This window comes from Plecotus auritus, assembly GCF_963455305.1.
Source record: "Plecotus auritus genome assembly, chromosome: 4".
Taxonomy (NCBI): domain Eukaryota; kingdom Metazoa; phylum Chordata; class Mammalia; order Chiroptera; family Vespertilionidae; genus Plecotus; species Plecotus auritus.
In genome coordinates this window covers 165,956,535-165,981,654 of record NC_137775.1, presented here as the reverse complement: position 1 = coordinate 165,981,654, position 25,120 = coordinate 165,956,535, and the positions used below count along the sequence as shown (strand labels likewise).

The 25,120-nt window shown below is 44.5% G+C and overlaps 1 protein-coding gene across 1 annotated transcript in view; it reads right to left on the bottom strand.

Annotated features, from left to right (window-relative positions):
* Positions 1–320: 320 nt before the first annotated feature.
* ASB4 (ankyrin repeat and SOCS box containing 4) overlaps positions 321–25,120 on the bottom strand; it is a 69,142-nt gene continuing 44,342 nt past the window's right edge. The window contains exons 3-5 of the mRNA XM_080663209.1: positions 20,424–20,914; positions 2,639–2,752; positions 321–2,431 (exon numbers count right to left, since the gene is read on the bottom strand). Coding sequence (XP_080519335.1) covers positions 2,243–2,431; positions 2,639–2,752; positions 20,424–20,914 — 794 coding nt within the window. The 3' untranslated portion in view covers positions 321–2,242. The remainder of the gene's footprint in view (positions 2,432–2,638; positions 2,753–20,423; positions 20,915–25,120) is intronic.

The window sequence follows — 25,120 nt, the reverse complement described above, 5'->3', positions numbered from 1 at the left end:
TTGCTATGGCCCTGGGTTGTGTGAATGGTTAGAATGAAGGGAAATGAAAAACCCAGGAGGAATGAGATGGTGATAACTCAGGAAAGAATGACCCTACAATTTCTTTATTGTTATTAAAACACTCTTGTTCCTATCACAATAGCTTGCATTTTTGTGTTTGCCCTTTTCTTTCTTTTGAAAACATTATTTATTTCCAGGAGCATCTCCTTATTCTTTTTTCTTTCTGTCGAAGAAAACCATGAAACATGTAGAGTTCTTCAGGGCAACTGCTGAAAAGTCAGTTAGGAAAAGATCTCAGTAAATAAACAACTCATGAAGATGAAAGGAAACAGAAGAGCTTTATTTAAGTCCTCTGAATAAAAGTTCAAAGGTGAGAAAAAAGAACTTTAAACCCATGAATAAACAATTTGAAATAGGTAGTCATGTATTATAGCCGACGTTTCAGTACAAGCAAGCAGACTGAGAAACTGCGTTTTCCCATGGAAGGAACATCATCTCTGTTTGTCCGCAGCATCAGCTTTATTGCCCAAGTCAGTGCATCACAAATGTGTCCGCCAGAATATTCCTGAAGGTGGAGGCCAGCATGAACCTGCCTGCACTCAGTGTTCTGCCCTGTGGCCTAACAACTTGATGTAAGCAAACTATCTTCTGAAGGATTGTCTTTTATATAAACAGTTCAGACAAATTCAGCATTCTATTCCATAATATAGGTCTTGTCTTAGTACAAAGTATTTCTCCCAAAATTTTGAGTAAAACTGATACTTCGAAAAGCTATGATTTTCCTACAGGGCGCCTAGACTATGAGAATCCCAGTTTAGAAACACATGCTAAGTGGGTTGTTTAATACCATCTCTACTCAAAACTCGAGCATCTAAAGTTAAATAAGATGGAGAACCGCACAAATGAAAGAAACCTGCTCACAACTGGCAAACTGATTTGTGTGTGCTTAATTACTTCTGCTCTGACATCTCAAAAGCATTACTAAGGGATCAGCAAGAAAAAAAAAAGAAACAAGTTGGCCTCATAAACCATGAGGTCCAGACGTTCATCATCTATATTTCTCTTTCAGCAAACCACTAACAAGCCTGTCTAACATACGTTTCTTTTCTTTCCAACATTTTCAAACTTTATCATTTTCAAAAAATGTCTTTTTCTTTGCTTTCTATAGCCAGCCATTGCGAGCAAAGCACTCCTGACCGTCTAGCAAAAATGCTCTGAAATGTCAGTCTGTTACATAAAAGACCAATGTAATCAACTTAAGTCTTTCCCTTCACACTAAACAGGAAATCATGCTGAAATAAAACAATATCTAGATGGGTGGAGAAACTTAAAGTGATTACATTTCCACTCACAGCAGCAGGATACCCCTCCCCCCTCCCCACGTCACACAATTCCTTCACTCTATCTTCATGCTTAAAAGAAAACCACACTTAGTGTCAGAAACACGGCTTTGGAAGGCAAGCACTATGAATGAGTCAGCACCTGTACTCTTGCCCCTGACATTTGACCTTGCACTTCCCTGCTTGTATGTCCGGATCCACTGCTAAACGGTGAGATCCTGGAGGGCAGGAGTCCTTGCTTCGGGCTCATCTTTGCATCTCCAGTCTCTGGCTCAATGAGAGTGTGTTGAAACGTCCATTTCTGACTATTAAGTGGACTGCCCTTTGTTTTTCATTTCTAAGGTGAATAAAAGGTCTCCCTGTTTGGATTACGTTCACATGCTTTCTTCACTAAGAATAAGGTGAGGAGTTCGGTGTGGGTACAGGAGCGTGCAAAACTAGTAACTAGTAATATCTGCTAAGTGGAAATGGGGGAAAGGCACCAAGATTAAGAGGCTGATCACAAAGCCTGCTATTTTGCCAAATGAACAGTAATGTAAACTTATCACTGATAAGGGAGATTGGTTGTAGGAAACTCTGGGTCCCATTTCAAATGAGATAATATAGGAAAATTTTACAAAAATATATCAGGCACCTAGTAAGAGCAACTATTCCTGTTAGTTATTATTGTTCTGTCTGTACCTTCTGGATACATTCTTGCCTTTGAGAATGCCTCAGCTTTGCTTCTTTATCTCCCCTCACCATGAAACCCTAGGATCAATGACATGACATAGTGTTTGTAAAGTGTTTTGAAATCCCTGAAGTGTTATAATCAACCCAAGTACCATTTTATTTATGTAAACGGTGTCTACCCAGCGAGTCCACTTAAATATCTGGGATTGGGAACCTCTGTCTCATAAGGCTTAATAAATGATTCCCTCTGGCTCTAAAAGCAAGTACTTTTTCAATGACAATGGGAGGGAAAGCAGAGGAATTACTCTGTGACATCTGTTGTGTAACGTTCTTCGGATGGCGCATCTCGATAAATGCATGAGAGTCCTTGGAGAGTTACTGCACACAGTGAAGAGAGAGTGGTAAAAATCCCAGTATCTCTGGAAAGGAAGGGAAGGCAGGTTATAGTCAGAAAAGCCCCACTGTTGCCATCCAAAGAAATCAACATTGATGATTTTAGGCCTGACTTTCTACATAATGGCAGCTTTCTAGGGTCTCTGATGGTAAGACAGATAGTTTTCTGTACTTGCATTACAGCCTGGAAGTACTTTATAGTGAAAACCAGAGGAAGTGAATTGATTCTTTACCTCCAAGTCATCATCAGGGATAGCCCGTTTCCACTTTACATTCCACTTGATGTGTTCGTAGGCATTGACGACAACTTCGATTGCTTTGGGACAGGAATGGCAAGCCTGTATCACCTGCAGATGAAGCAGAGTTCCGTTTATTTAATGCACATATATGATTCAGTCATTCCACTCACAGAGACTTCATGAATGTATTGACCTATTGGGCTCCTTGGAATGCTGAAATGCTTTTGAGAAGGCTCATGACTTTAAGTATCCACACACTGCCAGCCTCCATGGCGGATGGAAGGATTAATAACATCAGACTAATTTCCTTCACCATCCAGAAGTAAGTGAAAAAAGAAGTTCTAACAAAGAAGGTGGGAGCCTGCTGAGATGCATGCCCTGCCCTTACAGCACTCACACCTCCCAACAGCTTCTGTGACCACCAGAAGACCTCTCGCTCCCTTCTGCCAAGATAGCCCTATCTCTGGAAATCCTTTGGGTGTGGCCTATTTTCATTTCAAAGTGACCCAGCTGGCTCTTCAATGTGACCTACAACTGGTCCACAAGAAACCTGTATCTCTGTCCCATCAGCAGCAGCAAAAGCACTCATGATTCCTAATTTTGTCACCTTCATTTCCTTTGCCAACAGGCAAGCTGCTTCTGCCATGGACTTTCTCCTTTACATTTTCTCATCATGACTTATACATCAATTTCATTTTTCCCTTGAACATACAAGCTCTCTGCAGAGTTCTCTGAAAAGCCTCTCTCACTGGACGTGAGATGAGGAGGAAGCCCCCCAACCCTACAATTGTAAAGAAGGCATGCCTCTGCAATTAACTTTCTCCAAAGAAATTTCCCCCTTATTTCCAAGTCCTTCTCAATCTCAACCTATTGTCATTGGGAAGAGGTCACAAAACTAGTTTTCCTGACCTCCTTTACCAGTCTTTCATAGGTGGTCTGGTATTGCATTTTTCAATGTGCTAGTAAATACCTAATGTCTTGGGTTCCTGGACAAAACTGAGACAGAGATTTTAATTTTAATACCAGTGTGTGTGTGTATGTGTGTGTCCATCCAGATCACCTGATTGGAGGTCAATCTGAATGGAGGGCCCATGTCGGGGAGCAAAAGATAAGAGCAAGTAAGATGGAGCCAGTGGACAGTACACCTGGAATGCCAGTCCGAGGAGCTAGGGATTGACTTAACAGGCAATAGGAGGAGGTTATTACATATTCTTGACCCAAAAAAAAGGGTTATATTCAACCAATTCATTGCATTGGAAAGCCTTCTTGGGCACTCTGTTAGGACTATGGCACTAATTCTGAAAAGTTCATGACCTGCTTTTTGTCATTAAGGAGTTTGCAACCTACTTGAGGAGAAAAGATATAGATATTGGAAGTTGGAGAGCAATATAAGCCAGTAAATAATAAGGGACTAGGATGAAGATCATCAAGTGTCCCTTGAGCACCATGAGCAAAGCACAAAGAAGAAAAACAAGGATATCAGGGAAGAGAGCAGGGAAGAGGCTGAATGGGATGCACCCAATGGCTTCTCAGCTGGTCTCACTGTTAATCATGAGAATAAAGGGTAAGTGAAACTTTGAGAAAGAATCCGGGCTTAATGACTAATCAGATATCAGGAATAAAGAATGCAACTTTGACGTTTGAGATCAAGGAATGAGGAAATTGGAAGATCAGACTAATTTGGAGATGGGCAGATGAGGAGCAGGAGAATATTTCATATGCAGTGTCTTCATGGCAGTCAAAAATGTACATGGTAGATGCTCCTATACAGGCAAGGTGAAGATGGAGATTTTTGTACCATCAGAGAATGTGCTGGCTAAACCTATGAGGCTCAATAATACTATACGTGGGTATAAATGGAAAAGAGAGAGGACCATGGTATGAGGAATTTGAAGCTAGCAACATGAGGTCACTGAGTGTATGGTTGGGAAGAAATGTGCAGTAACATCCTTATATAGTGTTTCCACCATACAGACACAATAGATGCAAATAACATCAACATTATAGATATGTAGAGTAAAATAACTAAGAGCTAACAGGTTTTGAATATTTATTACCTTTGTTTTTAGTATACTTTCTTTGTTGGTTTATATGATTTAAGTTTGCACAATGCTTGTGTTTAACAATAAGCTTACAAAATTTAACCACCAGCTCTCATGAGCTACTGTAAGCCAATGCCAGCATACAGCTGCTTTTGGTTGTGCCTGCCTTTAAGAAGCACAGTCATAAGCCATTGAAACTAAATGTATATATTAAAGCTCCAAACCAGTGAAAGCATTAGAATCATCCTGTCCAGTGGCTGGGTACAAATAAGCACTGCTGGAGGCTAAAACCAACAGTAGTTAGCATAAATGGAAAAGACCCATTGGAAGGCCAATGGACTTTGATATTCAGCAGGGCTGAAGATCAGCATAATATTGCTCTGCTGTGGGCTCAATGGCTGAAGGCAATTCCCCAACCTGATAATCAATCCTTTTACTGTTTACCAAACTTTACCTTTGATATGCCTGTATGCATTCCTAAAGGGCAAATGTGTATTCAGGTGAATAAAAGCTGACAGGCCCAGGGTTTCAGAGAGCTTCTCCACTAGAAGCCTGGCCGCCCCCCCCCCCACCATGCCTTCTAAATTCATATTTCTTGTCTAGTGTTTTCATTTGTGCGCAGCCCCTTCTCCAGATCCTGAACCCTAGCTGTAAATGGATGCAGCAAAGCACAACATGTTTAATGAGAGGTTCCATTCACATACATATTCTGGGCACAGAACACAAGGCTAAGCTGCTGAGCATGACTTTTTCAGCCAGGTCTAAACAAATAAAGGATAATCCACTATCATCAACCCATAGCGGGTATGCAGGTGGGCTTGAGCCGGAGATCCATTGCTATGGGACTTCTGAAGAGACAGTATTTCTGAGTCTACAGAAAGTGTAACTCAAAGGATTTCTATCTGGGTACATGACTGTCAGGGTAGGCAGGTAATTGTCCAGGATCTTGATCTTGAAAAACTCAGGCAAATGGGCCTGATTTTTTTTTTTTTCTGTAGCTGAGATGAGGATGGCATATATGTAGCTCTATGCAAAAGAGACTGAGAAAACTTGAGGCTGACTAATTGCTAGTTATAAACTACCATCATAGTATCATAGAATGTTAGAGTTGCAAGGAACCCTAGAGATTATCCAATCCCCCTAATTTGGAGATAAGGAAATTGAAACCCAGAGAGGTCCAAATTAAGAGGAAGCATAGTCTTGTGTTTTCTTCATCTGAGTTTAGTGCTCTTTCAATTACATTCTCATGATCTTATTTTAATCCTTAGGTAATGACTGGTGAAATAAATGGTTGAGGACACAAATCCCATTGCAGAGACATTTTAAAACAAGAGAGACTGTCTTCCATAATTATTTTAGGTTGGACCTTTGTGACTGCAAAGATGTTGCTGGTGATAAAAAATAACATCCATTCAGACCTCCATACACATTGTTCTCTAAAGACCTTCAGACGCATCCCTTCTGAAAGGATGAGCCATGGTGAGAAGTATGTTGGTAATTATTTAAGTAACCCAAAATAAAGATTTAAATTTAAGAGTTACCAGTACAGGGATGATAGCTGAAATTAATCCAAGGCCTGAATCAAGCATCTACTTATACTGGAATTATAAAAACAAAAAAGCATGAAGAAGTCAGAAAGTTTATAATGAGGCTCTGCACATGGCTTAGTCGTCCACTCAGAAAACTGAGCCCTATGCTCTGCGTCAATTTCCCAGGCCACACTCATTCTTCATGAAAGCCACACTGGATATATTTAAAGACAGAGTGCCCACACCCCAACACAGGTACTTTGTCCCTAGGACTTCCTTACCTCTCCCTTCTTGCCAACACTGAGGACACAGAACAGATGTGGATGAAAGTTACTCTCCCCTTACAACGTATTACCTACTTCTCAACGAGGGTTTCCAGATTTAGCAAATAAAAAATAACAAAGGCTGTCCAATTAAATTTGAATTTCAGATAGACAACAAAGAATTTTTAGTATAAGTATATCCCAAATGTTGCATGGTCCACATTTATATTAAAAATTACTTATACTTTATCTGAAATTCAGATTAACTGAGCATCCTGTTTTTTGTCTGGCAACCCTATTTCCAGCCCCTATTTAGAAAGTGTTCAGACTAAGTTATGGATACAGGAACGGACTTCATTCACAGGTCAGAAGCCTCACTTCACACATTTGGTGCTTCAATTTGCACCTGGCCTACTCCCATATATCACAGGGAGATAACTTCTCACTTTTCATTATAGTAAAAAAAAAATAAATCAAATAGTTCTTAACCTTCAGTCTTTAGATGCACAGACTCCAAAGCTCCCACTGCTGTCATTAGGTTTTGCTGACACAGATGGCTAAGTTTTCTGCTAACAGAACACAGGGCCCGCGGCAGGAAAGGCTCCTTTAGCCTGACAACCCTCCAGCTATCTTCACTGGCAGGTCGGGCTTCTTACAGGATTAAGACAGCTAGGCACACCTTCTTCAGGCCTCAGAAATTATTTCACAAAGCAGTAACAACAACACAAAAGACCCTTAAGAGACAGCAAACTCTAAATCATCACTAGATGCCGACTCCTGGGAACCTTGACCACCACATGAGGAAGGACTGGTCTGGACTTAGAAGCGAGAAGCTTCTGCTGTTTCTTCCTGTCTGAGAAACAGAAGGTGCCCCATGAACTTCACCTTCTGTGTGTCTCTAGTCATCCTTCTGTAAGACCCCCAAAGGGACCCTTACTCTATCTCACGGATCGGCGGCAACCCCAATCATCCGCAGGAGGCGTCACTTGATGCAAACAGCAAGAGGCTTTATTCCAGCGCGCTGGGGCTCAACTCCTGACTCACGCGAGCGAGGAGTAGCGCCCCGAGCAGACAGTCTTACAAGTATATATAGGCAAAAACTATACATCGGGGGGTTACACATGTGAGGGGGAAGAGAGGACAAAGCCGCCAGGACATTCCAACAGGGCTCGTTAATAACATGTTTAATGACAGGGCCTAAGTTTTCAGTCAACAGTCCCATCCTGTAATCTCCTGTCCTGCTTTTCTTATCTGTCAGAGCACTATTTGCTTTATCTGCTCTTAACTCAGTGCTATTTTCCTGAGACAGGTCCAAGGGTCTTGTTCCCACCACCGGCGAAGGGGGAAGACCTTGGAGTTTTAAGATAAAACGGACAGCTGTAAGAAAACTTTACTCTTTCAGTTAGGGTTTGCTTTTTTCCTGAAGCTCCATTTTCCATTGTTGCTTTTTAATCTCTGGAGTTAAGAAGTTCAGGATTTGCCCAGATAAGATAAAGTAAACAAAATTCTTTACCTTTCATTCCCCCATTTGCTTTTTGGTAAGTTCTAATCATGGAACTTCTGTCTTTACATACTCTTCCCCAAGGCTGTCTCCCTGTCGGAGTGACTGGTAGTGCTGCCTGAGCATTAGTACCTGTACAGCACTTATTCTCTCCCTGATGAAGGTGACTAGGCGATTTAAGATGCAGGGTCCAAAAGTGAGAATTAAAAGCAGTATAATAAGGGGACCCATTAGGGAGGATATGAGGGTGGTGAACCAAGGGGACCGGCTGTACCAACTTTCAAACCACCCTTGATGTGCCTCCCGATCTCGTTGTCTCGTTTCTAATCTTTCTCTAAGTTTGGACATGGAATCCTTTATTACACCGGAGTGATCTATGTAAAAACAACATTCTTCTTTTAGTGCAGCACATAATCCACCATCCTTGAGGAATAGGAGATCTAAGCCCCGCCTATTTTGTAGTACCACCTCGGATAAAGAGGTCAGCGACTCTTCTAATTTTGTGATTGATTGCTCTACTGCTCTTAGATCTTCATTTACAGCTGCCCGTAACCCCTCGATATACTGAGGAGTCTGAACGAGCGCAGCCGTCCCTGTTCCTACTCCGGCCGCTACCCCCAGACCTAGCAGGACGGCTAAAGTGAGCGAGACCGGTTCCCTCTTCTGTCTACGGGGTCGTAGGTCGAACTCAGCCTCGAAAGAGCCTGCCTCATGGTAGATAACTCTGGGCACCAGCTGTACGAGGACACAGTAGTCTTTGGCGGTGTTGAACACCGATGAGGAAACACATGGGGTCAGCCCTGTACTGCAGGCCCACCATCCGCCTACGGGGGGGACCAGATAGTAGTTGGTAGTTGTTTGGGGGCTTCCTATGGTCCGGTTACACAGATGCTTACGGTTTATAGGAACTGTACCTAAGCAAGTGCCATGCCCAGAGACTTCTGTAAGGGTGAGTTTACTGTTCGACCCCCAGTTACAGGAGTCATGGGAGGTGGTATTGTTAAAGGTCCCTGAGAAGGCAATCCCCTCGTAATAGGGAGGGCTTGACACTAGACATAACCAGCAAGACTCTGTCAGGTTAGGGTTGGAAGCATTGAGAGCGCTGAAAGCTCCCTGTATCAGATTAAGGAGTCTCTGCCCTGTGCTCGGTATCTCGGGTGTATTTACTAGGCCGGGGACCGAGGCAGCAGGAGGCCCCGGTGGGTGGCGGCTGCAGCCCGCAGTCCGGGGACTGGGGAGGCCAGTAACTGGGTTGAGCTGAGCTGTATTATCAGGCCTATTTGTTGTGACTCGGGGAACGGGCGGTCTGATATGGGCGGTTGGTGACCGTCGTTCAGATAGTACTAGGTTAGGCCCTACCTGGACGGCGGCCGGGGTTTCAACCTTAAGCTTGATAGAGAAGGTAAATCCATTGTCATAGCTTGACATATAGAAACGTACTCCCCAAGTTCTCCCTCTAATCCATTCCTGTGATTTCCTTCCTTTCTCCGTGAAGGAGATGTTTAGGGGATTGCACCACCCTTGATTGTTACAGTTGGTGGCCGTAAGATTTTTCTGTACCTTTATCAGATCCCACGAGGAGGTGGGATGCCAATAAGTATTTCCAGTAGTTTCACAGCCCCATTCTGCACAATAATAATGGTCTTTTTCTCCACACCTCCTTGCCTCGTTCCTTGACCTCCCATCCCGGGGGCAGACATAGAAAGGAGTCTGGCTTAAAGTGTCACGGGAGCGTGGGTAGCTACAGCCTGGGTCATACCCCTCGACAAGGCGGTATTCTGCTCCCCCAAAAGGCCTGTCTGAGGGTACCCAAGGGTTGCGAGCCTCCTCGGAGGTCACGGTGGGGATATCCCAATTGTCTAATCCAGCTACTAAGGCGCAAATGTCTGGGGTTAAGGACGGCCACCAGGTCCAAAGGGGGCTCTCCTTGGTGGTGCTCCATATTACATCTCCAGTCTGGGAGAGGACCTGCCATGTTAGTCGTTGGGGGGCATGAGGGTTAGGACTACTTATCGGCGGGAGGTGCGCCAACAGGAGCAGGAACACGGTGAATGCGGAGCTTGAGGGGGTTGTCCATTTTCTCCACTTTCCACGCTGGGTCTGGTGGTGGCGCGGGCTTGACATGTGAAGCGTGGATCCAGGCGGCGATGCCATCGACCTTCACTGCAGTCGGTGTTGTGAGCAGCACTATGTATGGTCCTTTCCACCTCGGTTCCAAGTTGGCCGCACGGTGGCGCCGAATGTACACCGAGTCTCCGACCTGGAACTGATGAGGTACTTGCAGTTCTCCTGGCTTGTAGGCCTCGGCCAAGCGACTCCACACTTCCCTTTGCACAGTCTCAAGGGCTTTTAATCTGGTGTACAGAGATTGAGAGGAGTAAGATTCTGGGGAAGGGAGGTGCTGGATGGTAATGAGTGGGGGGTGAGTCCCATAAAGAATTTCAAAAGGAGTTAGCTTGAGGGAGCCAGGGGTATTGCGTACCCGAAACAAAGCAAAGGGAAGGAGGACTGTCCAGTCTGTTATGCCAGTCTCTAAGGATAATTTAGTCATGACCTCTTTTAAAGTTCTATTCATTCTCTCTACCTGTCCTGAGCTTTGGGGCCTATAAGCACAATGTAATTTCCAATCAAGCCCCAGGATTTTGGCCAGTCCCTGACTTACCTGGGCAACAAACGCAGGGCCGTTGTCTGACCCGATTACCTTGGGCACCCCGAATCTCGGGAAGATGTCTTCTAGTATTTTCTTGGCCACCACCTGAGCAGTCTCCCTCTTGGTAGGGAAGGCTTCAACCCATCCTGAAAATGTATCTATGAATACTAATAAGTATCTGTATCCATACCTGGCTGGCTTTACCTCAGTGAAGTCTACCTCCCAGTAACTCCCAGGGCGGTCTCCTCGGAGCCGCTTGCCCCGAGATAGCTTGCTGGGCTGGGCGTTCACCATCTGGCAAGGCTTGCATTCTTTTACAGTTGTATCTGCAAGCTCCCCTAGTTTCATGATATAATACGGTGAAGACTGGACTATAGTTTTTAAATGTTTTGGGCCCAGATGAGTTAGCTTATGAAGGTGTCTGAGAAAAATGATAGCCTGTTTTTCAGGGAGGATTCTTTTTCCTTCTGTAGTTTCCCGGATCCCCTCTGGAGTCTCCAGGCGAAATCCTAATCTGTTCATTCCCTCAAGGTCTGATTCTGAATATTCAAAGTTCCTGATAGAGGGATATACCGCATCCTCAGGGTGAGACCTCGGTTTTTCCCCAGACAAAGATAGGACGTTGAGTCCCTGAGCTGCCCGCTTGGCTTCTCTGTCAGCCCTTTGGTTCCCTTCTGCAACCCTGGACCCACCTTTCTGATGTCCGGGGCAGTGAATAATTGCCACTCTCTTAGGAAGGTGAATGGCCTCTAACAGGCGTAGAATTTCTTCTTTATTTTTGATTTCCTTCCCTGCCGAGGTCAGTAGCCCCCGCTGCCGGTAGATGGCCCCGTGGACATGGGCAGTAGCGAAGGCATACCTGCTATCAGTGTAGATGTTAATCTTCTTCCCTTCTGCCAATCGCAGAGCCTGAGTCAGAGCTAGTAACTCGGCCTTCTGAGCCGACGTCCCTTCGGGTAGGCTGCTTGCCCAGATAATTTGCTCATTATCCACTACCGCCGCCCCGGCCACCCTTTTACCTTCTATTATGTAGCTGCTTCCATCAGTGAACCAGGTCAGCTGAGCGTCTGGCAAGGGCTTGTCTCGGAGGTCCCTTCGGGTCCCCGTTTCTTCTGCCAGTATTTCTTGACAGGTATGCAGCACACTCTCCTGGGTGGACGTGTCAGGTAGTAGGGTAGCTGGGTTGAGGATGGCAGGCGGCCCGAACTGGATCCTGTCTTCATTCAGTAGGAGACTCTGGTAGTGTGTCATGCGGGCGTTGGACAGCCACCGATCAGGGGGCTGTCTGATGATGCTCTCCAAGGAGTGGGGGGCAACGACCGTTAGCTTCTGTCCCATAGTTAATTTGTCAGCATCTTTCACTAATACTGCCACTGCCGCCACGGACCTCAGACAGGCAGGCCAACCACTAGCAACGGGATCTAGCTTCTTGGAGAGGTAGGCTACTGGCCTCTTCCATGGCCCTAGAGGCTGGGTCAGCACCCCTCGGGCTACTCCCCTTCTCTCGTCCACAAATAGGACAAAGGGCTTTGCTACGTCCGGCAATGCCAGGGCCGGGGCTGACAGTAAAGCCTTCTTGATGTCATCAAAGGCTTGCTGTTGGCCGTCACCCCACTCAAACGGGGCACCCTCTCTAGTCAGAGGATAGAGGGGAGCTGCCAGGGTAGCGAACCCGGGGATCCACAAGCGGCAAAACCCCGCAGTCCCTAAAAATTCTCGCACCTGGCGGGGTGAGCGAGGAACGGGTATCTGAGTCACAGTTTGTTTTCTGGCCTCCGTTAGCCATCTCTGCCCCCCTTTGAGGGCATACCCCAGGTACGTTACCTCCTTTTGGCAGATCTGGGCCTTCTTGGCGGAGGCCCGATATCCTAAGCGGGCGAGTTCTTCTAGCAGTAGTCCCGTGCCTCGTTGGCACTCTTCCTCAGTGGCCCCGGCCAGTAGTAAGTCATCTACATACTGCAGAAGTGTTACCTGGGGATGGCTGGCACGGAAGTGGGCTAAATCTTGGTGAAGAGCTTCATCGAAGAGGGTCGGAGAATTCTTGAACCCCTGGGGTAGCCGGGTCCAAGTCAGTTGTCCTGTGGTCCCAGAGTCAGGGTCCCTCCACTCGAATGCAAAGATGTTCTGGCTGGAAGGGTGTAGTCGTAGGCAGAAGAAAGCATCCTTTAAATCCAAGACAGTATACCAAATGTGATCCGGGGGGAGAGAGCTCAACAAGCTGTAAGGGTTAGGTACAGTGGGGTGGATGTCCTGTACCCGCTTGTTCACTTCCCTTAAGTCCTGTACTGGGCGATAGTCTCCTGTGCCAGGCTTCTTAACAGGTAACAGGGGAGTGTTCCATGGCGACTGACACTTCACTAGGATGCCCTGCTGAAGGAGGCGCTGGATATGGGGCCTAATTCCTTCCCGGGCCTCCTTAGTCATGGGGTATTGGCGTACAGCCACAGGAGTCGAAGTGGCCTTAAGCTCTATGACTACAGGCGGCCTTTCTGCAGCTAGTCCTGTTCCAGCTGTCTCGGCCCACGCTCCCGGATACCTGTTCAGCCAGTCATTTATGTGACTTTTCTCTGCTCCCTGTTCCTCAAAAAGTCTGTGTTCATCATCTAGGCGTATGGTCAGGGTGGTAGTCATTCTCTTGCTTTGGGTCACCTCCGGGCCATCAGGGGTGAAGGTAATCTGGGCTCCCATTTTGGTTAGGAGATCTCTCCCAAGTAGGGGCGCAGGGCACTCGGGGATGACTAGAAACGAGTGGGTTACCCGTCCCGTTCCTAAGTCTACCGTTCTTCGGGTAGTCCATGAGTACTGTTGGTGCCCTGTGGCTCCTATGACCCACGATTTCTTGTGGGAGACGGGTCCAGACGGTTTGAGTAGGACCGAGTGTTGAGCCCCAGTGTCTACTAGGAACTCAACTGGCTTCCCCTCCACCTTTAGTGTTACCCTAGGCTCGGGGAGGGGTTCCGAGCCCCGTCCCCGCTAGTCTTCTTCTTCCTCCAGAGCTAACACTTTCTTGGAGGACCCGTTCTTCTTCTTCTTAGGGCACTCTCTAGCCCAGTGACCTTTTTCTTTGCAGTAGGCACACTGGTCTTTGTCTAATGGGGTGCGGTTGCCCAGGTTACCTGACTTTTTAGCCCTGCCCTGGGTCTGTTCCTGGCCTCTCTCACCTACTACTGCGGCCAAAATCCGTGTCAGGTTCTTCTCCTGTCTGCGATCCCTTTTGCTTTCTCTTTCCTCTCTTTCCTTTTCTTTTCTTTGTTCTTTTTCCTCCTCAGTTTCCCTCTTATGATATACTTTCTCTGCCTCCTTAACTAAATCCTGCAGGGTATAGTCTTGTAACCCTTCTATTCTCTGCAACTTTCTTTTAATATCTATTGCTGACTGCCCTATGAAAGCCATGGCCACGGAAGCCCTTTGCCCCTCAGAGGTAGGGTCAAACGGGGTGTAGCGCCTGAAAGCTTCCATTAAGCGTTCAAGAAATACTGACGGGGGTTCCGTGGCCCCCTGGATAACCTCTCTTACCTTAGCCAAATTAGTGGGGCGTCTCGCTGCCCCACGGAGGCCGGCCACTAGAGTCTGGCGATAGACTGTCAGTTGCTCCCTACCTTCTGCCGTGTTGAAATCCCAGTCAGGTCTGGAGAGGGGGAAGGCAATCTCGATGATGTTAGGGAGCTGGGTGGGTCGTCCATCTGCTCCTGGTACATTCTTCCTTGCCTCCAATAAAATCCTCTCCCTCTCCTCAGTAGTGAAAAGGGTCTGCAGTAGCTGCTGGCAATCATCCCAGGTGGGCTGATGAGAGAACATCAAAGACTCCACCAGCCCGGTTAAGCGCTGGGGGTCCTCTGAAAAGGGAGGATGATTAGTCTTCCAATTATACAGATCTGCGGAGGAAAAAGGCCAGTACTGGAGGGGCTGAAGAGGAGCCGGTCCACCATCCGTTGCCGCTGGCGGGGGCCCGTAAGCCCTCAGGGGGAGGGCGACGGTGGTGTCGGGAGTCATTCCGCGGCGGCTCCTGGTGCCCTGTGCAGGCCCCGGCAGAGACTCGTTAGGGGGAGCAGAGGGGGCAGCTGCAGGAGCCAGCGGTGCTTCTGGCTCTTCCCGACCCCCTACTGGAACCGGGGCAGGAGGATACGGGGGAGGTGAGTCAAGGAGAAGGAGGTCAGACTGGATTTCTGGATAAATCTTCTTGGGGGGGTCCGAGTGACTGGATTTCTCCCCAGAACTGGGAGATTGGATGGCTAGAACTTGAGTGGCCGGCCGGGGCTTGGGTTTTACAACCCAAGGTCGAACCCAGGGGGGTGGATTTTGCACCAGGTCCTGCCAGACCACGATGTAGGGCTGCTGATCCGGATGGGCTCCAGGTTCTTTCTGAAAAACAATTTCCTTAACAGCAAAAATAACAGATAGGTCAAAGGTTCCTTCTGTTGGCCATCCTATATTAAAAGCAGGCCATTCTGAGGAGCAGAAGGTCCGCCATGGACCTTTCTTGATCTCAACTGATAGGTCGCGACCTCTTCCCTTAACTTCAGTCCAATGGTCTAAGGTCAGACTAAGAGGGGTTGTCATAGTCTGTCCCATCGTCAGTTCGTACGTCGTCAGAAACACAAATAACAAAAATATTACAGACACAAGGACCCACTTACTCCACCTTGTCCGCCACAAACACGCAACAGAATCAGACGGGCGTGATTTTGACAATCTCTGATCCAACAGTAGAACCCGATCAGCGCCCTTACAGTAGGAGACTACCAGGCGTCCCTGGCTCTCCTCCACCCTTGGGGCGTCCCCCAGGGCTGCAACCTGTGGCCCTCCAGGCACGTCTACCAACCACTGTTCGGCCACTCTCACGAGTCGCCGAACGGCTGCAAAACCGAAAGCGCGCACACAGGACCAGACTCACTAGCAAAACACAAGACAAAGACAGACAACCTCGGGGTACCCCTTCTTACCTCCAAGGTCGACTCCGCGGATGAGGGGGGTCGTCAGATCCCGGACGAGCCCCCAAAAATGTAAGACCCCCAAAGGGACCCTTACTCTATCTCACGGATCGGCGGCAACCCCAATCATCCGCAGGAGGCGTCACTTGATGCAAACAGCAAGAGGCTTTATTCCAGCGCGCTGGGGCTCAACTCCTGACTCACGCGAGCGAGGAGTAGCGCCCCGAGCAGACAGTCTTACAAGTATATATAGGCAAAAACTATACATCGGGGGGTTACACATGTGAGGGGGAAGAGAGGACAAAGCCGCCAGGACATTCCAACAGGGCTCGTTAATAACATGTTTAATGACAGGGCCTAAGTTTTCAGTCAACAGTCCCATCCTGTAATCTCCTGTCCTGCTTTTCTTATCTGTCAGAGCACTATTTGCTTTATCTGCTCTTAACTCAGTGCTATTTTCCTGAGACAGGTCCAAGGGTCTTGTTCCCACCACCGGCGAAGGGGGAAGACCTTGGAGTTTTAAGATAAAACGGACAGCTGTAAGAAAACTTTACTCTTTCAGTTAGGGTTTGCTTTTTTCCTGAAGCTCCATTTTCCATTGTTGCTTTTTAATCTCTGGAGTTAAGAAGTTCAGGATTTGCCCAGATAAGATAAAGTAAACAAAATTCTTTACCTTTCACTTCATGGAAGAACAATTGGTCAAAAAAGCTCTTTCTTCAGTGGTGGCAACTGGAGAGAATTTTAGATACTTTTGCCTCATCATTCTACACCTAAAAACATAGATTATAGAACAGATTCAAGATAAATCTCCTATCATCCTTCCAAGGCAAGTGGCACCTCTTAAGTCACTTCAGGAAAAAAAATTCTAAAGCTACTTCTGCCTTTTTATGTTAATATATTTGTGTGCAGAAAGGTACTTTATAATTAAAGAGATGTCTTGTACCCTGGGCATCATATACAGCACTGTTCAACAGCAGAAATCATCCTTACCTCCCCAAACCCTCACATACCTTTCCCTCCACTAGAAAAATGTCTTTCTTGCCCTACCAGAAAACCCAATCTTGGATCCCTGGGGTGTCACTGCTTTTTGAATTATGCTGAGAGGAAAAAAATCAAATGTCCTTTTGTACCCTGGAAAGCAATTGCAGACCATATAATTCTTTCCCCCACCTTATGTAATTTATACATTGGCTTTCGGTGAAATACACCCTCTGCAAATGTGCTTTGTATTTGGAAGACAGCATCTTCAGCTCTCTGACCTTGTTCCTTGTAAATAAGGAAACAGAATTCCCCATCCACAAGAGAACAAATCATTTTATCTTCTGTATAAATGAGTCAGTCAATTACTTGTTGTAAAGATGACTTTCTCTTTGGAAAGTTGGGCTGGTTAGTAGTTGTTCTAAATCACTGTGAAGAATCTGCATAGTACCAGTAAATTGAATAGTTTTTCTTCAGTTTTCCTTTGGAAGGGGGCCAGTTCTGTTGGGTAAGGACAAAATGTTTATAATACCAGTCATCCACCAGTGGCCAACTCTATCCTAAATCACTTTAGTGTATGGCCAAACTAGAGGAACTCAGAGGAGCAAAACAGAACTGAATAAGAACATGCTAATGATGGATAAAGTGTTCCTTGGCACACATAACTGTGTGCCTATTTTACAGGCTAGAGGAGCCATCAAGACTAAAGGAAAGACTCTTTCACTGGACCAAGTGTTCACTTTGGGAAGAGGAGGAAAGGAAACAATTTTGTTGAGCAGCATTACCAGGGTCAATGATGTCCATGATTGACTCACATACTCCTTAGACTTCCTGAAAAGTTGATATTTTTACCTTCATTTTTCAGATGAGAACATTGGGATCTAAAGAGATTGAGGAGCTTGTTCAGAAACCATACAGCTAGTAATGGCCAAGCCAAAACTCATGCCCCTGGTTACTAAGCTGCTGCCCCTAATCCTTCTCGTTGGTCCCTCTCAGAGGACTGCTTTTGTGAAGAGGATCTGGGGCCTTCCTCACATTCACAAGACTTCTTTCTGGAGGACAGAAACTCTGTTTAAAGGCTCATTCTCCCTAATCTGGCTCTTGAGGGAGAATGAGGAGAGGGTCTTTTAGTTTCTCAGAGACCTGTTTCATCCATAATCAATCAGCAGTGAGTTTCAGAATAATTTAGTCTCTAGACAGTCTCATATTTTGTCTCTCCTGGTTGGAAAGGCCCGTGTGAGTAAACCAAACCCAGGAGCACTGATTCTACTACTCAGTGGACATGTAGTAATAACAATACATATAGCCATCATTTGTTCACTGCATCTGGCTTCCTATACCATAGTCATGATGAAGACTCCCAAGTTTGTACCTCTGGTCAGGACCTTTCCCTGAACACCAGATTCCTACATCAAACTGCCTACCTGACATCTCCACCTAGATGAATAGTAGGTATCTCAAGCAAAGCAGAACCCTGATCCTCTCTTCAAATTCAGCTCCACCTGCCTTGCTTCTATCTCAGGAAATGGTCCCTTGATTCTTTCTATTACTTGGGCAAAATCCTTGAAGTTATCCTTGACTCCTCTCTATTCCTGACGGCCCACAAATAATCAACCAGCAAAACTCATTGACTCCCTCTTCAAAACCTGCCCTGAATCTGACCATTTCTTAGCACATTCACCATTTCCACTGTGGGTCTAAGCCACCCTCATCTCTTATCTAGATTATTGCAATACCTTTGCCCCCCTAGAGCTATTCTCCAACAGGCTGTCAAAAGGGTCCTTATGGAATATAAATCAGACTATGCTTCCCAGCTCAAAATTCTTCAGTGGCTTCCTCTCTCCTTCAGAGTGAAAAACCAAGGACATAACCATGGCCTACGAGGCCATAAATATGGTCTGTAAACCACCCTCATGTACACCTCTCTGACTTCTCTTCCTCTTACTCACTCCACTCCAGCCACTCTGGCTTCCTGCTTTTCCTCAAACATGCTTAGCTTTCTCCTACCTCAGGATCTTTGCATCTGCTTTTCCTTATACCTCGGCTGGTCTTCCCCTAGTTCAGGTAGTCACATGACTTTCTCCTCCCTGTCCTTACTTTCTCTAATCACCTTTGTAAAACAGCATATATGTAAACACACAGGTGGAGATGTCAGGACATTCTTTTATTTTCTTTACCTTGCTTTTTTTTTCTCCATAGCACCGAACAGATCAGAGTATATTTATTTGTTTGTTATTTTGTTTTGTTTTTCCTGTCTCCCTAAAGGAGAGTATATTCCATGAAGGCCTTTTTTTGTTGTTGTTACTGCTGTTGTTTATTGCTTTATCTACAGCTCCTAGAACAATGCCTGGCACATAGTAGGTACTCAGTAAATATTTTTTAAAATAAAATGAATAAACTTGACCACTTACTCTCTGTAACTTTAGGAAAATATCTCAATGCTATTACCTTTTAAATGAAGGTAATGCCCATGCCTATCTCAGAGGTTATTATAAAAATAAAATGAAATATGTAAAAAGCCAATTGAGAACTCAACAAAGGACATTATCATAACATTATTTTTACTTTTTTATTCGTTTCCATCATAATCATTTGAAATTTTCTATGAAAAATTATTAAGTTCTAGAACATTGTGAGTATTACATATAATTCTAAAGGGAAAATTATTTAATTGTCCATTGAAATACTGACAAGAAACAAATCCCTTATGAGATCAAAAAATTCACTGACATCATATCTACAGCTGAACATTCCCTGGGTTGTCCATGTGGAATTTTCCCTGACTGGGTACACTCCCCTTAAATTCTTTAGTGGAACTTTTCTTCCAATTAAGCCTCACAGTGCAGGACTTCAGATCAGTCCCTGATACTTTACCAATGCAGGAAGTAGAACTTGGCTGTGAACTTAGTAAGACTGTCAGCTGGCTTTCTGTGGTCCTACATTATTTAGTTGCTTTATACCTGAAACTCCTCTGCTTCTTGTTAATTTTTTTAGAATGAGTGAGATCCTAGGTATGGTGTTATGTGATTGATTTTAAGGTGAAATGCATTTTGGTTTCCAAGTTAATTACTGTCATCAACCTAACTCCTCTATGGTCATTTACCATGGCATATTAAAATTGTCTCTTTATGTGTTTGTCTCTCCCACTAGATTCTAAGCTACCTGAAAGTAGGTACTGTGTCTTAGTCATATCAGCATTGTTAACATCTGGCCCCTGCTAGCCCATTGGAGATTATCAATAGATATTTTTTAAAAATAAAGGCTATGCAGTGTGATATTGCAAGAATAGACACTAGACCAAATGATGTAAGGTTGAATCCTGGCACTGCCACTGTGTGAGATCAGGCAAATTGCTTAACTACTCTGTGCCTCCGTTTCTTCCTTTATAGAGTAAGGATCATATTATTGTTTCTCTCATAAGGTTGTGATAAGAATTAAATTTAAAAATGCAAAATGCTTATAACAGTGTGCTTAATAAATACAATTCACTATATATAATGAATATAATTATTAGTACTCAATAAACATTAGCTTTCACTAAATGCAAAACTGAGTGGCCCATTCATGCCAATTAATTCCAAAGCAGTTTCAGTCATCTTTAGATCAGACATTCTGCTCAAGAGATAGCAAGTGTACGCCTGTCTGACCCCATTCACCTCTCCTGCAGACTTAAAGTGGCTTCTGATCTTTCTCAATTCAGTCCCTCCAGAAGCTACTGCCAGTTCACTGGTGTTCACCCAAGACATGGAAGATTATCTGCCCCTCTTCTGCTCATTGCCTGCTCTCATTACATGTGCAAACGGAAAGCCAGGTAGAGGATCAGAAGTAGTTAACCCAAAGATGCAAGCCTCAAGCTTGAGTCGCTTGGGGGAGACACAGCCTCACCTTATGGAACTGTGGAGGGTATATTCGAGCAGCCCCATGGTTCAGTAGTAGCTGGTAGCAGATCTCAGGCTGGGCGGCAGGCCGCACGGAGGTGACCTTCAGCACGTACTGGATGGCCGCACAGCCATTGATGTCCATGAGGTTGGCCTCAGCGCCCGCTTCCAGCATCATGTGCATGAGCACGTGGTCACAGTTCCAGGCTGCCTTGTGGAGCGGAGACTTGAAGTCATCATCCCTGGCGTTGACCTCCGCATGGTAGTCGAGCAGCATGCGGCAGATGAGGTGATGCTCCCTGCTATACTCCTGCTCCTTAAAGCGGAGGGCCCAGTAGGTGGCGATCGCCAGGGGCGTCTCCATGTGGGCGTTCACGCTGTCCACTACGGCCCCGTGCTCCACGTAGAAGGCCACCAGCTCCGAGAGGCCGAAGTGGGCGGCTGTGTGCAAGGGGGTCTCTTCATCCTGGTTGTTGGTCTTCATGTTCACGTTCGCCCCTAGGAAGGGAGATTGAGGAAGCCGGTTATTTAAATTTATTTTGACCTTATACCCAAGGTTCATTAAACAGGACTTTTCCTTTTAACCTCTGACTGCCATACATTACCCCTTGTGTCCCAATTCTCTTTCTGGGCCCCATGGAAGCCACTCCTTTGACACAACAGCGCCATCTGCTGGACAAGCAGCAAATGCACTAGGGTGGGGCGTAAGGGTGGTGGGGGAGGGGAGTGGAGAGCAAAGGATTTCAGGTTGTTGAGTTTTAGTTCTTACTTTTAGGTAGGTTGGGAAATACAAAGTGGTTCCTATAACTAATCACTTTTTATCAATAAAATAGCAAACATCATTGAAAGTTTATACCGCAATCTTTGAAGCTCATACAAGTAGTTTTAAAAATCATCAGTTTCTTTTAATGTTTCACAAAATCATGTTTTTCTTCTTTCCAAGCAGAAAAGCCTGAAAGTTTGGTCCAGGCAAACTTTAGTGGCGTGTTTGACAGACAGTACTAGAGCCGCCCAAGGCTGTGAGGCTCCCTTGGAATACAGTGGGGGGGGGGGGGGGGGAACAACCACCACAAATACTTTGACCTCCAAACTAGCCTTAACGTCATGTTTTCCATCGAAAGGGGTGGAAGCCAGTAGTATAATGGAAATACCCATTGGAAGAAAGACAAGCCCAGTGGTGAGGTTTGGTAGTTGAGCATCCACATAAGAACCAGGCCACCGGTAGATTCCCAGTCAAGTCACATGCCTGGGTTTCCGGCTTGGTCCCCTGTTGGGGGCATGCAGGAGGCAGCTGACTGATGTTTCTCTCTCATAAATGTTTCTATACCTCTCCCTTCCTCTCTCTTAAAATCAACAAAATATATTTTAAAAAAAGAAAGACAATGGCTGTTAGAAATAAATTTTTAGTACTTGGAAAACTCCTTAGGAATTATTTAATTCAACCCACTTATGTAACAGGCCAGGAAACTGATGTGAGTTTTACTTTTCTGATAGGAAATGTTAAGAACTAGAATGGTCAACTTGAAAAGCTGAAATTTTCCTTCTCTGCCTAATTTAAGGGGGTGAACCAAATGACCCTTTGGGGCCTATTATATTATCGATTCTACTGGAAATTTATATAGCTACTTTAAGTATAAATCTTGAGATATTTATTATTATTATGCCAGCAACAAATATTTATTAAGCACTTAACATGGGCAACATTATGAGCTAAAAGCTTTTCATATGTCGCCTTATCGAATCTTCCTAGTATTTCTTTGCAGTAGGTACAATTTTTAAAATATATATATTTTATTGGTTTTTTACAGAGAGGAAGGGAGAGGGATAGAGAATTAGAAACATTGATGAGAGAGAAACATTGATCAGCCGCCTCCTGCACACCTCCTACTGGGGACGTGCCCGCAACCAAAGTACATGCCCTTGACTGGAATCGAACCTGGGGCCTTTCATTCCACACAGGCCGATGCTCTATCCACTGAGCCAAACCAGTTAGTGCAGTAGGTACAATTTTTACCCTGATTTTATAGCTAAAGAAATTTGTACTTAGGCTAATAACCACACCAAGCTAAGAAGTAAAGAGGTTGGAAAACACAGCCTGGTCAACCAAAGGACTTGTATGCAAGCATATAAGCATAAGCGATGGACGCAGACAGCAGGGGGTGAGGGTGAGGGCAGGACTGGGGTGGTGGGGGGACAATGGGGGTGATAAGGACACATTTGTAATACCTTAATCAATAATAATAATAAAAAAACCAGACAGCCTGACTTCAAAATCTCTTACCACTGTTCTATTCTTTCCACTTAGTTATTTTTCTAGAAAAATTTTCCGTACTTTACTCTTGATATTGAAAACTTGAAAGTAGTATAGAAATCATGTTGCATTTTTGTTAATTTTAAAATATCTGTTCTCCAAATATTGCTCCTCTAGGCCCTTTTTTATGGCATTCTCTGATCATATAGATAGAACATATTTGAGAAAAGCAAGACTCCTACAAGTGTGCTCGGTATTCTATACAAAATCAACCCCCCGTGAGGTTTCTGAGGGCACATTGTTCCATAAACTCTGAGACTGTCAGTAGCCCAACTAGCAGAAAGCGGAATTATAACCAAAGATTGTCGTGCCCGGAGCCATCTGCGTTCATCAGTATTCTGCCCCAGGGAAGTCCCGGGTCAGGTCTCCTTTCAGGTCAGCCCTTCTTCTCTCTGGAGTGCAAAGCAATGAATAAGACTGTCTTCCCAGAAGCCTTACTCAGGGTCACCGGAAATGCTGGAGAGTTTCCAGTAAGGAAGGGAATCCAAGGGTCAGGATGAAAATTTTACGGGCCAAATCGGAACAAACCACATTCTTTATTTTTAAATGTACTTGGACATTTGTAATTGATCCTTGACCTCTTGGTACAACTAGACAGGCTGCACAGTTTGCCTTTCTGAACAGAGGGTCCTTATTTTTATAGTATTTGGATTGTGTCTTTGAATGCTTTATATTCCCAGGGAATATGTAAAGTGGGATGATTTGACTACTTTTTAATTCTAGATTTGGGGGAATTTTTAAAAATATATTGTTAATGCAGAAATACAATGCATTAGTGTCCTAGAACTGTTGTGACAAAGTACCACACACTAGGTGGCTTATTTCATAGTTCTGGAGGCTAGAAGTTTGAAATTAAGATATGGGCAGGGCTGGCTCTTCCTGGCTCCTTCTGAGGGCTTTAGGGAGAATCTGTCTCATGCCTTCTCCTAGCTTGTGGTGATGGCAGGCAATCCTTGGTGTTCGTTGGCTTGTAGATGTCACTCCAAGATCTGCCTCCATCTTCACATGGTGTTCTGTGTCTCTGTCTTCACAGGCCTGTCTTCTTATAAGGACACAAGTCCTACTGCAATAGGGGCCCATCTTGCTCCTATCTGTCTTAACTAATTACATCTGCAGCAACCCTATCTTCACATACTGCAGTATTAGGGATCAGGACTTCCATATACCTTCTTTTTGACGGGGGTGGGGAGAGAGCACACAATTCAACCCATAACATATAACATGCATTAAATAATTTATAAAAATACATATGTGCAGTTTAAAAATATTGTAAATAAAACCATCTCCCATGTAATCATATCCCAGGTCAAGAAATCAAACACTAAAAGATAAAAAAAGAAGAAGAAATAAAACACTATCAGACCCAGAGAATCCCTTTCCTATCTATCTTTCTCTATTCAACTCCTCCTTCTTGCCAGAGATAATTATTTTCCTGACTCATGATAATCATGTCTTTGTAATTCTTTATAGTTACCACCTTTGTTTATATCTTTAAATAAAATAGTTTGATTTCATTCATTTTTTAACTTTATAAAAATGGATTAATAAGCACATTCTTTTATGACTTGCTTCTTTCACTCAACATTATATTTGTGAAAATAATTTGTATCGTGATGTTTAACTCTCATTTGTTCATTTTATTGTGTTCTACTTCATAGCACGAGTAACCCATAATTCATCCATCCTACTGGTGCTGGACATTTCTAGTTTCAGGTTATTCCAAATACTGCTGCCAGAGCGTTCTTGTAGATTCTCGAACCCTGGGACATTTGGCAGGGTTTCCCTGAGTCCCACACCTATGAGAGGAACTGCTGGGGCATTGGACAGCCTTAGAGGATATAAAAAAAGGTGTTTTACCAGTTTCCACTCCCATAAACCATGAGTGAGGGTTCTTATTGTGCCATATTCTTGTCAACATTTGGTATTTTCAGTCTATTTCATTTTAATCCATCTCGTGGGTGTGTAGTGACATCTCATTGTGTATGACTGTTTGTTTTCCTAGTTAACAATTCAGTTAGCCATATTTTAATATTTTTATTGACCAACACTGCCTTTTGTTTACTATTATAAGCATTTCCATGTTGTCATATAATCATTTTAAATATCATTTAAAAACAACTACGTAATATTCCATAGAGTAAGTTTTCCTAACTATTGGGTACATGACTAATGCTACAATTAATAAATTCATAGGTAAATTTCAGGATTATTTCTTTGGCATAAATTACCCCCAAAATAGAGTCATTAAGATGAACCATGAACTATTGTAAGGGGCTTAATGAATAATTGCCAAATGTTATGTTTATATCTCTTTCATTGATATGGAAGAGTGCTATTTCACTCACCAGTGTGTGGTTATAGATTTTTTAAAATGCTTTGTTAGTGTAGAAGTA